We start from the raw sequence: 14,270 nt of genomic DNA on the forward strand, positions 1-14,270 counted from the left end.
AATTATTAAACTATACTGCCATCTATTCATTAAAAGATATGCTTAAAATCAACTAGTTTCTGATTAATACCTATTATCAAGAGATTACAAAATTAGTAATGATTTTGAACTTGAGATGTTGCAAACTAAAATTTTATGGCTTAATTTACAATTTTTTAGTAACTTAGGATCTTTTTTTAAAAGAAATAATAGGTCTTTTGCCCTTCTGAAAAGAGTGCCATTACTGTAATTTTGTTTTGTGTCAAGGCAGTATTCTAGTAGATCATAAAATCCTTGAGGGCGGCTGGGCGCGGTGGCTCAAGCCTGTAATCCTAGCACTTTGGGAGGCCGAGACGGGCGGATCACAAGGTCAGGAGATCGAGACCATCCTGGCTAACAAGGTGAAACCCCGTCTCTACTAAAAAGTACAAAAAACTAGCCGGGCGAGGTGGCGAGCGCCTGTAGTCCCAGCTACTCGGGAGGCTGAGCCAGGAGAATGGCGTAAACCCGGGAGGCGGAGCTTGCAGTGAGCAGAGATCCGGCCACTGCACTCCAGCCTGGGTGACAGAGCGAGACTCCGTCTCAAAAAAAAAAAAAAAAAAATTCCTTGAGGGCAAGAAGCACATCATATGCTGATCATCTTGCAGTAGAAGAAAATATATATAAGCCATAAATATTTTTGATTAGTAGTTTAAATATTAATTTAGTTGAGATAACTCATAATGTCTGTAGTAGATGCATTATTTACAATGCTTTAGAGAAAATGTATTAAATATTGTATTTGTTATCTTAATACAGTGTACTTCTGATTAATTATGGAAAAATCCTTTTGCTTCCACAATGATAAAATTGTGGGGAATATTATGTATTTTACAATTATATATTTAAGTAATAAGATTTAAATTTATAATTTCAATTCTAAAATGTGATAGAATTAGCAATGTCCTTATTTTGTGTCTTCCTCCGCTTTATTCATTCATGATAGGATTTAATTTACTTTTAATTTTGGTGAGTAATTATTGAATATCTTGTAGGAAGCAGAACTGATCTGGAGGAGAAAGCTGTCCAGAGTGCTGTGAACAGACATAGGAGAAAGGAAGCACAGAATATGACTGGATAATAGTAATAAGAATAGAAAATACTAATTTTGGAAATCAGCAAGTATTTACTGGAAGGGTAGTATAGTATGATAAGACTATGACTCAAACAGATGTGACACTGAATCCCAATGCTGACACCTTGGACAAAGTGTTTAATCACCCTGAGCCTCACTTTATTAATCTCTACAATTATTCTTACCTATATTTTAAGATTCTTTCTAGTATTTGATGTAGAATGCACAGCTTAGTTAATGGAATTTTTGAACATACACTACGCCTTGACACAGAAGTATAAGAAAGATGTAAATGGTCTTGTTGAAAAAATAAAACATTAAAAAAAGATATTAGAAAATAAGACTATATATAATGTGCTGAAATGTGAAACATAGAAACATTGTCATGTGACCCTTCCCACAGTACTGCTATTTTTCAAACAGGTTTTCTGTAATCAGACTATCTCACTCATGTGTAAGGGTTCCATATATCTTCTGAACTAGAATAGTTAAAAAAAAGAAGAAGAAAAAACCTACTAATTGTATGTTTGTAGAATCTTTATCAGTTTACATATTTTCTTTCTTCCTCAGACTCATACAAATAAATCACTTCGTGCAAATACCCATCTTTGCTCTGTTATACTTTCATATTGTTTTTCACTAAAAGAATATTTATTTAATGAGATACCTGGGAGGCAGTATCATGAGAGTCACAAAGAAAGTATTAAATAATTAAGCAAACAGTCCTTTTCATCTGAAGATTGAAATGTTTTATTTTCCAAATAATTAACTTTCTAATTGCTGATTTTCCTGAAATACTGTCAGAAGAAAACTTGCCCTGAACCCCAGTTTGTATCAGATAAATTCAGTGACTATTTTATTTTATATTTATTTATTTTATTATTAACTTATTAATTAGAGATAGGGTCTTGCTCTGTCACCCAGAATGGAGTGCAGTGGAGTGCAGCTGGGACTACAGGTGTGCACCACCATGCCTGGCTAATTTTTTGTATTTTTTTGTAGAGACATGGTTTTGCCATGTTGCCTAGGCTGGTCTAGAACTCCTGAGCTCAAGTGATCTGCCCGCCTCAGGCTCCCAAAGTGCTGGGATTACAGGCGGGGGCCCCTGCTCCTGACCATAAGTACTGCTTTTAAATTATTGATGTGTTGATTTTTCTATTAATTTATTATTGGTTATTAACTGTAAGTTAAGGATTTCTACAGATAAATTAATATTTAATATGTGTGAGGATGATGCAAATGAGCTTAAAGAAGTTGTGCAACTGGAAGATAAATCATCAGGACTATACACTCTTTCCTTGGATCTTAACGTGGTTCATATCATTCAGTCACAGGTCGTTTGTTACCTACTCAGAGATACTGTTTCTCTAACTACCCCCATCTCACACTCCTCAAACTCTTGCTCCCCTGTCTAGGCCCAAGTTGCCCATCCCTCCCCCACTAAAGCCTTCCATGATTCTCCTGCTCTCCCTGAAGAATGAATTCTTTTTCTGTACTTGGATTTTTTATGTCATTCAGAAACAATAAAACCAACCATGTTGGTCCTCTTTACTGTCTTCGTGTCTTTATATCCTTATTTATCTATTGTCTGCCTTTGCCGTTAAAATGTAAGCTTCCTAAGAACAGAAACCTTGTCTGTTTTGTTGGCTGCTGAAACCCATGTATTTACAAGAGTGCCTAGCACATATGTAGGTGCTTAGTAAGTTGAAGTATTTGTTGAAGGAATAAACAAAATGAACAAACAAGTGGATAAACTTGCTTATTAAAGGGAAATTTATGCATGCAGTTTCAATTTTTAAGGTGCTAGAGAATTTTTTTTAGATCATTCTTTATAGGTGATGTTCACCTGAGTGAAAGGTATTCCCTTTCTTCCCTTCCTATTGGTCGCTGTATCTGGGAGTTATTTTATCTAGCCATTGGTGGTAGACTTTGAACATGTAAAAGTCTAGTAGGAGGTCTGTTGCTTAGAATCTCCAGGGATCTGTAAAGACTACAGGGTTCTCTCCTAAGAATAAGGTTGCATAGTTTATCCAGCTGACCTTGGGATCAGGGTTTGCTTTTGCTCAGTGCCCAATCCTCCAGCTACACTGCAAGTTTATGGGCTTAGGCAATAGCTTTGGAACTGTTATATCTGGTTCCATCCACTGGGTCAGGGGCTGGCTATAGACCATTCTCAATAAGACCCAAGGCTTTACAAAAGCTATTTAAGCTGTTATTTCTAGCCCCTAAAGAGGAAGCCTCAGTGGAGATTGTAACCAGAAGTCTAAGAATAGAATTCTAGAGGACCCTTCAGCTCAAGGTGCTGATAATAACCTGAAAGTATTAAACCAAGAAGAAAGATACTGAAAGAAACAATAAAACTCAGAAAATAGAGTAGCAAAAGAGATTTTTAAGAAACAAAAGGAGAAAAAGGCAAGGTGAACACTGTTTTGTCAGCCATAAGTGAGTCATTACTGAGCACAGAATTAGTGCTAGTGATATACCTGTGTTAAGATGAGAGAAAGCCACATATTCTAGGGGAAAATAATGCATGATAAACGGCTTGAGTCATCACCTCTAATGTTTAATTAAAAGTATCCAGAAGGCTCTAGATCTACACAGAATCCTTTTACCTCTTTATTATTGTATAGGCAATGCTACCTTTTCTCAAATACCAGTATATTCAATAATAAAAAGTGATTGTTGAGTATGTTTAACCACATTTTATGGTTAAAAGATGTCTTCATAGTATGAATAGGATATGTTCCAAAAGTTAGTCTATAAATAAATTGCTGGAACATATCCTCAGCAGCTTTATAAATGACAGGTTTTATGGTATGTTCTGGGAAACTATCTAACTAGGTGTTATTAAAGAGCTAATAAGACATAAACCACAATAAACATTAACAGCTCTTTTAAAACTTAATAATTACAAGGCACCAAAGTGATCTGCATACACAATCATACTTAATCCCCCAAACACTATAAAATATGTATTGTCTCTCTTTTGTAATAGAGGGTACTAAAGAAAAAATATTCAATACATTGCTCAGGTCACACAGCAAGCAACGAAGTTAAGATTTGAATTCAGATCCAACTGACTCAAAGCTCTTACTCCTTACCATTAATCGTAGTCTACCTAGAATAGGTAGTTGAAATAGTTGCACGCTTTATATACCAAGAAGTACACTTAGGTTTTCTATAGAATTCATACCATACATTTTAGCAGAACTAAAGGTATGTGATGACTGTAAGGTAAGGTCATCCACAAAAAAGGTATGGATAAATTACATAGGAGCAAAAAAAGTATTCATAAGCAGTGGCTTACAAAGCTGGAGTATGATTATTTGTATGTTTAGGATTGTTTAGCTTTGAATTTGCTTTTTACTTATTGATATGGTTCCCTAAAATTTATTTGCAGTATATTTAATTTTTGTTTTACAACCAATAACAGTTCACAGAAGAAAAGCTTGGCCAGGCTGAGAAGACAGAATTGGATGCTCACTTAGAGAACCTCCTTAGCAAAGCTGAATGTACCAAAATATGGACAGAAAAAATAATGAAACAAACTGAAGTGTTATTGCAGCCAAATCCAAGTAAGAAACTCTACCTATTGTGTACCTTAAGTACTATTAGTGGGTTTTTTAATGTAAAAAAAAAAGTTTTAATGGCCATCTGAAAACATAGGATTTTTTTATTGTAGCTTCAGGGTCTGTGGGGTTTTTTGTGTGTGCTTTTGTGAAGAGGAAGTGATATAAACAGTTACGTACCTAACAAATTTTAAAATGACATTTTTTCAGTCTTTTATAGAATCCTTATAAAAAAATCTCACTTTTAGGCAGTGACTTTGAATTTTAAGATTTATGAGGAGGTGTATATATAAATATGTTTTCCTTTTTCATCTAGGGAAGAATTGTCCCTAGATAATTAAGACAAAGTTATATAGATGCTTAACTAGGTACCATTTTTTCTGTTTAAGTTTTCGTGTGTGTTTTTTTTTTTTTTTTTTGAGACAGAGTCTCGCCCTGTCGCCCATGTTAGAGTGCAATGACGCGATCTTGGCTCAGTGCAACCTCCACCTCCCAGGTTCAAGCAATTCTCCTGCCTCAGAGTCCCAAGTAGCTGGGATTACAGGCATATGCCACTGCGCCCAGCTAAATTTTTTTTTTTTTTTTGTATCTTTAGTAGAAATGGGATTTCACCATGTTGGCCAGGCTAGTCTTGAACTCCTGACCTCGTGATCCACCTGCCTCCCAAAGTGCTGGGATGACAGGCGTAAGCCCCTGTGCCCAGCCTATGTTTAAGTTTTACATTTTCACGTAAATTACTTCGTTTGATTCAAACAACTACTACATTTTCAGATTAGTCAACTCAATAACATTGCAGTTAAGGTGCACAATAATTGTTTAGTGAATGAAACTCATGAGTTAGCATCTTGTCCAAGGCAGCATAGCTAATTAGAAGTGGAAATTGGACTAGAACCTATCAACATCCAGTCTTTTCACTGTGAGCTTTGCATATCAAAACTGAAGAACAAAGGTACAATGTATGCTTTCCTTCTTTTTTTCCCCAATATTTGGGATCATGTTGTGATATGACATATGCTTGCTTTTAGATACTAACTTAAACTCCAAGCACTATAAATACTAGCAGTTCTCTATCATTTTAGTTAAATGGTAGTGACTTTTTAAATATGCCTTTTGGTTGAAAAACTTAACTGTTAAGTTCTGTGCTCAGTACCTGGGTAACAGGTTCATGTGTACCCCAAACTTCAGCATCATTCAATACACCCAGGTAACAAACCTGCATGTGTACCCCTTGAATCTAAAATAAAAGTTGGAAATAAACAAACAAAATAAGCTTTTTGCACTTTGAGTGAGTCCTAATGTCCTTGGACACCATGTAATATTTTTTATTCATTTAAGGCCATTTAAATTCTACACTCTGGCACTTTTATTAAAAGTAATGGACATTTTTCCTCTTGTTTTAAACATATTTTTCTGATTGGCAAATAAGCTCATTCACAATTGGTAAACAGGGAAATAAAATACAATTCCCTCCTGCCCCTGTTTTGTGCCAGGAAGTAGTAATAAGAATTGTTTTTGTTTTTTGTTTGTGGTCTAGGTTTTTTGTTTTGTTTTGTTTGAGATAGAGTCTTGCTTTGTCACCCAGGCTGGAGTGCAGTGGTGCGATCTTGGCTCACTGCAACCTCTGCCTCCTGGGTTCAAACAATTCTCCTGCCTCTGCCTCCTGAGGGTCGCTGGGATTACAGGTGTCCACCACCATACCCAGCTAATTTTTGTATTTTTAGTAGAGACAAGGTTTCTCCATGTTGGCCAGGCTGGTCTCGAACTTCCGACCTCAGGTGATCTGCCCACCTCAGCCTCCCAAAGCCTGGGATTACAGGTGTGAGCCACCATGCCCAGCCAATGCTCTGGTTATTAAGTTACACAGGTTTTGAGTGGCCAAACCCAACACTCTTCTTCTTGTAATTCCTGTGTTGTTTTCAATGTATGATGATCTGGAAATGGGTTTTTCAAAAATATGTTATGCAGAAATATATATTACATTGTAGCAGAATTGCCTGCATGTTTTAAGATTTTATTGTAACCTATTGAAATTAAATATTTATTAATATACCAAATATTTTATTAACTGAACGAAGTCAACGTAAGATTCCGTTTTAAACTTTTGACCAGATAGGTGGAAAAGCAGTCAAAATTAAGAATCAGAGTCAAAACACAAAACTTTTTTTTTTTTTTTTTTTTTGAGACAAAGTCTCACTCTTTCATCCAGGCTGGAGTGCAGTGGCACAGTCTCTGCTCACTGCAAGATGCGTCTCCTAGGTTCGAGTGATTGTCCTGCCTCAGCTTCCTGAGTAGCCGGGATTACAGGCATGCGCTACCATGCCTGTAATTTTTTTTTTTTTTTTAGTAGAGACGGGGTTTCACCATGTCAGCCAGGCTGGTCCCAAGCTCCTGACCTCAGGCGATCTGTCTGCCTCAGCCTCCCAAAGTGCTAGAATTACAGGTGTGAACCACCACACCGGGCCAAAATGAAGTTCTGAAATTTAACTAGTATCTTCTAAATGGTTATGTTTTAAAAAGCTCTTTTTGGTTTTAACTATTTAGAGATATTTGTGCTTTAAAACTTCTGATTTTGTACTAGAAGCTACCACAAAAGCAAGAATTATTGCCATACTCTATTTTAGGTATTATAACTAAGCCTTTTACCAACTCCTGAAGTGTTCTGTTACTGGTTCAGCTCATTTTTGAAATTTTCAGTGCACTGTGTGAAACTTCCACATGCGTAGGAATCTATGTGAGGTACTTAGAGGGAACCTATTTGACTTAGCTTCGATTTATACTTAATCATTGTTTCTGGAAACTTAAGCCATTTTCTCATTTGTTCCTGAAATACCTCTAGGTTGGACAGCATTGTAAATGTTAATGTCTTTGGTCTTAAGCATTTTGCTAACCAAGTGTTTATTCAGCTTTTATTTTTTCCCCCCTTCCATGTGTTCTAATGTTCTGTTATTGCATTTAACCTTTTGTATTTTAAACTTATTTTTAATGGTGAAATATTTTGAGTGAATGCATGCTCAGAGATAATATCTATACACTTGTGTACTTTAAACATAAACTAAAGCCAAGGCATCATATTGCTGATCTGTCTGTAGACTATTCCACGCCTGGATTGTTCTATTCCTTAAGCACCTGTGTCTATATTTAGACTCTAGGCAAGAAAAAGAGAGAGCAAATGCTCATGCTAAAACTGTCAGATGTAAGTCTTTGGTTCTTCTAGGTACTTTATATCTGTATTTTCCTAGCCAGAAATCCTGATTTTGAAATTATGAACGTACATTCAGAGTAAAAATTAGAGTTAAAATGCTACAAACAGGGCAAAGACACCTTCAGTAAATATTAAGTGAATGAATCAGTCCTTTTCTGGAACTTAAAATCTTGTAGAATACTCAAATAATTATTTTATTTTATTTTAAAATGCTTTTGTGCCAAGATATTTTATCAAATTTCTAAAATATAATTTATTAGTTATATAATAGTCTAACATAAAATTTAAAATACATATTTATTAAGATATGTGCTGGAATGAATGCTAACTTTATATTTAGGAGACGATAAATGGCTGCTGATAGGGGAAAAAAACAATCTTTTAATTAGTTTTGCTTTTAGAAATCGTTGGTAATTTTAACCTTTCTCCTAGATGCCAGGATAGAAGAATTTGTTTATGAGAAACTGGATAGAAAAGCTCCAAGTCGTATTAACAACCCAGAACTTCTGGGACAATATATGATTGATGCAGGGACTGAGTTTGGCCCAGGAACGGCTTATGGTAAGTAAAAAGCAAAAAGTTCTGTTAAAGGATATCTTTATGTTTAGATAGAGATGTCATTAACATATTAGTAGGCCGGGTGCGTGGCTCACGCCTGTAATCTCAGCACTTTGGGTTGCCAAGGCAGGCAGATCACGAGGTCTGGAGATCGAGACCATCCTGGCTAACACAGTGAAACCCTGTCTCTACTAAAAATAACAAAAAATTAGCCGGGCGTGGTGGCAGACGCCTGTAGACCCAGCTACTTAGGAGGCTGAGGCAGGAAAATGGCGTGAACCTGGGAGGCGGAGCTTGCAGTGAGCCGAGATCGAGCCTCTGCATTCCAGCCTGGGCGACACAGAGAGACTCCGTCTCAAAAAAAAAGCAGAAGAACTGGTTTTAACTTCAAATTTATGTTAAAAATTTTCGATGAAGTGAGAAATATAGGCAAATGTATACAGTTAAATTTATTATTTAATATATTTAAGCATATATTTAGTTATTCAGAGAATTCACATCTTTTTTAGTTCTAAAAAGTTAAATGAATTCTTCACTTATTCTCCCAGTGATCTTACAATACCTATGTTGTAATACTTATGATATTGCAATTATTGTTTGCATATGTCTCTTCATTTTTTGAAAAAACTTTCTTAGGGCTTATTTTATGTTAAAGGTACTTGGCACATAATGCTTGAATTAATCAGTGCTTTTGTTATAATTTTGCAATAATATCAGTAACCAAAAAATACTAACTATTGTTATCTCTGGATGTTTGGATTACATTTCATTTATATTTTTCTCTTATGTATTTCAACTTTTCTATAGCCATGGTTTAGTTACACTAGCTCTATTAGTTGCTGTACAGACTTTAAATGTATAGCCCTGAAGCTCAAAGTTACACATCTTTATTGTCACTCTGATCTGATTTTCTCATAACATGAGATTTTCGGTAGCTTCTTTTCCTGTTGTTTATGTCTGATAATAATACTCTTTATACATCTGCAAGATAATGGTCTTTGGGTATGAAATGGTAGGTAGATTAAATCAATTTCTACACATAGTTCTGATTTACAGAATAGTTTATACATTCTAGGATTAAATGAATTTTAAACTTTAGTAGTTATCTTTATATAAGAAGTAACCTAAATATTGTTGAATGCCACTAATCCATTGACAGGCTTTTTTAGATACACAACTTTGAAACTTCTACATTGTGTTCTTCAAAATCTACTTTTTAAGTCTGAAAATGCTTAGAACTTCAAAATAAAATTATTTCTGAATTTTAACTGTTAATTTTTAGAAATACGTTACACATTAAACAGATGTTTTGTTGCCTGCTTGTGCCAGGCTCAGTTAGATGCTGGGATCGTAAAGTTATGTGAAAGAGACCCAGCAGCCCCTTCCTTCACCAGACTGAAGAAGGTTTTAGCAGAGCATGAACATTAGTAAAGGCTTCTAGATTTTCTTCCCTTTTAAATCTGCTTAATCTGTTTGCACCTCTAGTAATTCTAGTGAATGTACTCTGGTTATCAGAATTGGGCTTTGTGAACCTATTACCTTATTAGTAATTAATAACTAAAAATTGAGTATCGCAGGCATGGGCTAAGCATTATATAGTATATATATTTACATATTAAGTAAATTTTCATTTATATCCTGCTTTTAAGATAGATTTTATTACTTTCATTTTAAAGACAAGGAAACAGGTTTGGAGAAGTTAATAATTAATCCACAGTCACAGCTAGTATAGTAATTCAAATGAAGATCTATTTGTATCCAGTGAGGGAGCTCTTAACTACTATCCGTATTACCTTCCTTATCAGTCAGATCCAAGCTTATTCTAAAATGAAGGGATTAAGAACCTCGGAGCTAAAGCTTATTCAAAGTAGAACTAAGAATGGAACTCTGATCTTGGGGTCTCCTTTCTTTCTACTCTATTTTCTACCTCTACTTTTCTACTGTACTTACCCTATTTAAGTATCAGAGTATATGTATTGCAAAAGGATGGATTTTTTTTTAACTTAAGATACCAGTATGCACTATTATTTATAGACACTTGAGATGATAACTGCAAGGATGTAGAAACAGAGGACAAATTGTTACTTGATCTATTGGAAGCATTATTCTTTTATAAGTATAACCATAGTCACCCCTCAGTATCCATGGGGGATTGGATCCAGGCCCCCCACCCTGAGGATACCAAAATCCATGGATACTCCGGTGTCTTGTATAAAATGGCATAGTGTTTGCATATAACCTATGCACATCCTCCCTTGTACTTTAAATCATCTGAATGTAAATGCTGTATAAATAGTTGTTATGCTATATTTTTTTAGGGAATAATGACAAGGGAGAAAAGTCTGTACATATTCAGTACAGAGGCAACCATCTTTTTTTTATTTTTTATATATTTATTTTTAAATAGTGACAGGCCCCGCTGTGTTGGCCAGGCTGGCCTTAAACTCCTGGGCTCAAACGATCCTCCTACCTCAGCTTCGAAGTAGCTGGGACTACAAGCACATGCCACCACTGTGCCTGGCTCCTCAGCCATCCTTTTTTTTTTTTTTTCCCTGAATATTTTTGATCTGTGGTTGGTTGAACCCATGGATGCAGAACCCATAGATATAGAGGGCCGACTACACTATTTGAGCTGTGACCATAAATATTTTGGGGTATATCTGCCTTCTTTAGTCCCATTGGTAGAATTGGTACAATTGCCTATACTACAATAGGAAGTTTATCTTTGTCTCCTTCATTTAGACACTTATACTCTTAAATTTACTTTTGAAATAAAACTACCTTAATTACAGTTAATTCTATTTGATTTTACTTACAAGTGACAGCTAACTTTTAAACAAACCAAATTGCTGATTTATCTTACATGATTTTATTTTCTGATATTACCAGACAGCGATTTTTTAAAAATGTTTTTCCTTTGCAGGTAATGCCCTTATTAAATGTGGAGAAACCCAAAAAAGAATTGGAACAGCAGACAGAGAACTGATTCAAACGTCAGCCTTAAATTTTCTTACTCCTTTAAGAAACTTTATAGAAGGAGATTACAAAACAATTGCTGTGAGTTGAAAAGTGTCCGCTTTATTTAGTAAAATCATTTAGATGTATATTTATACTTTTTAATGAATAATTTGGCCTCTTCATGACTGTGCAGATGTAGTGGATTACAAAATTAAATAATCCAGGTCGGTACATGTTCACCAGAACACAAAATTAAACCAAAATAAAGGACTACTGATACATTTACTCCATTTGTGTGTCCTACAATGTTACTGAGATGCCTTTATCCCTTTTCATTCATTACCAACACTAAAATCTACAGAGAGGTTCCTGGAATGATTATGAAAATACGGTCTAAAATATCACCATAATATATACCATGTAGCTCTTCATTTTTTAGGATTTTAATTTATTTTCTTAGTGATAGAGAATGAAAATTTTCTAAGATTTTTACAAAGCTGCTATTATAAATACTTCAAACTTTAATTTACAAATTTCTTATTACAATATATTATTGAATATTATAGAAACTTTCTGTATGTTCACAATGGATTTGTTTCTGTATAAATAAGTATTTGGCCTGAGACAGAAGAACTACCAAGTTAAAGTATGATTTAAAAGATACTAGCAGCCGGGTGCGATGGCTCACGCTTGTAATCCTAGCACTTTGGGAGGCCTAGGTGGGTGGATCACTTGAGGTCAGGAGTTCGAAACCAGCCTGGCCAACATGGTGAAACCCCATCTCTACTAAAAATACGAAAAAATTAGCCAGACGTGGTGGCAGGTGCCTGTAATTCCAGCTACTCGAGAGGCTGAGGCAGGAGAATCGCTTGAACCCTGGAGGCAGAGGTTGCAGTGAGCCAAGATCGCACCTCTGCACTCCACCCTGGGGGACAGACTAAGACTCCATCTCAAAAAACGTAAAATAAAATATAAACTAAACTAAAATAAAATAAAAGTTAGCTTAGTGCAATGAAATTTGACGTATGGAATCTTAAGATTAAAGCAAACTGAATTATAATAAACTTACATATTATACAGAAGGTAGAAATTCCCTGAATAATTCTAAGATACTATACTAATGTTTATTCATTATTCTGTAAATTTGAAATTCCATTTTGGAGTGGTTGGGTTGCATTTGGTGCTATGACACATTGATTAAGTGCAGCCTGCCCAATCCTTGAGGTGTAGAACACCAGGCATCAAGGAACCTCGCCCCAGGCCTATGCTTCCTTCTTTCTAGGCACCTTCTGGATAATCTGTAACAATTTGAAACAGTTTTTCAATCTGGCCACTAATGACATTTTGGGCTTCACGATTCCTTGTAGAGATAGACTTGTGGAATGTTTGGCAACATTTCTGGCTTCTGGCTAGCAGAAGCCAGTAACATCCCTCCACCAGTTGTGACAACCAAAAAGGTATTGCCAAATGTTCCCGAGGCGGGATAGGATCACAAAATATTAAAACTGATATTCCTTTGTTTCCATCATTGGCTGCCATCTTTCCCAGACATTTATAATGTTTCAATTATTTTAAAATTTAAAACAGTAACAAGGGGATGGAAGGGAGGCCAGATACCTGAATGGTAACTTTATAGCCAAGTTTGTAATCATAGATCTTTATCAAATGATACATATGTTTACTAGGGAATAATACTTTAAATGTGTATGCTCTTACAAAATTTTAGCATCTTTAGCCTTTATTTTTTCTTTTCTATATTTATAGAAAGAAAGGAAACTATTGCAAAATAAGAGACTGGATTTGGATGCTGCAAAAACGAGACTAAAAAAGGCAAAAGCTGCAGAAACTAGAAATTCAGTAAGTAAATAGAAAAATATTTTTGATTAATAACTTTAAGATTTGTAAAATATTTTGCTAATATATCATGAAAGATACAGACTATTAACTTTAGGGTCTTGTTTTTGTGCTCTCTAAACAAATTTATCAGAACTTAATACATCCAAATCAGTGCAAAGTAGTCGTATCAAAAAGGTGATGTGATATGGCCAGGCACAGTGGCTCATGCCTGTTATCCCAGCACTTTGGGAGGCTGAGGCAGGCCGATGGCTTGAGCCCAGGAGTTTGAGACCAGCCTGGGCAACATGACACAGCCCTGTCTCTCTACAGAAAGTACAAAAATGAACGGACATAGTGGCACCCACCTGTAGTCCCAGCTACTCAGGAGGCTGAGATGAGAGAATCTCTTGAGCATGGCAGGTGGAGGTTGCAGTGAGCCAAGTTTGCACCACTGCACTCCAGCCTGGGCAACAGAGCCAGACCCTGTCTTTAAAATAAAAAATATATATATATATGTATATGTATATATGTGTGCATATGTATATGTGTGTATATATGTATATGTATATGTGTATATATGTATGTATATGTATATATATACACACACACGTGATATTTAGCTGTACAGCTGCTACTAAAAAACAAAAATTATGGTAGCTCCTAATGTTGTGTCATGTTTTTTTAAATATCCTCAGTGGTGACAAGTATTTTTGGAGATAGATTTATTATCATTGGAAATAGCAAAAAAGATAGTAATTAAGATGAGACTCAAGTTTGAGAATACTTGTATTTGACTTAAACATTAGTTCACTTCCCTTTCCACACACTGCTCAAACTAACTAAAAGAATGTTTACCAAGAATAGTTCCAAAACCATTCAAACGAACAGTGGTAGTATGGACTTTCAGGCAACGATGTTGAGTGAGAGGAAACTCATTTGGATAAATAAATTGTAGTATATATTCCAGAAAATCTCAGAATATTGAGTAGGTATACATTAAATATAATAATTAAATTTTTCTTTAAAGATTTATCAGCTTTTTAGTTAATCCAAG

At 35.3% G+C, this 14,270-nt stretch overlaps 1 protein-coding gene across 4 annotated transcripts in view; it reads left to right on the forward strand.

Annotated features, from left to right (window-relative positions):
* SH3GLB1 (SH3 domain containing GRB2 like, endophilin B1) overlaps positions 1–14,270 on the forward strand; it is a 44,664-nt gene that overhangs the window by 7,175 nt on the left and 23,219 nt on the right. For all 4 annotated transcript variants that reach the window (XM_021943605.2, XM_021943607.2, XM_003892149.5 and 1 more), the window contains exons 2-5: positions 4,527–4,668; positions 8,297–8,425; positions 11,346–11,479; positions 13,145–13,237. In XM_021943605.2, coding sequence (XP_021799297.1) covers positions 4,527–4,668; positions 8,297–8,425; positions 11,346–11,479; positions 13,145–13,237 — 498 coding nt within the window. The remainder of the gene's footprint in view (positions 1–4,526; positions 4,669–8,296; positions 8,426–11,345; positions 11,480–13,144; positions 13,238–14,270) is intronic.

Source organism: Papio anubis, chromosome 1 (genome assembly GCF_008728515.1).
Source record: "Papio anubis isolate 15944 chromosome 1, Panubis1.0, whole genome shotgun sequence".
Taxonomy (NCBI): domain Eukaryota; kingdom Metazoa; phylum Chordata; class Mammalia; order Primates; family Cercopithecidae; genus Papio; species Papio anubis.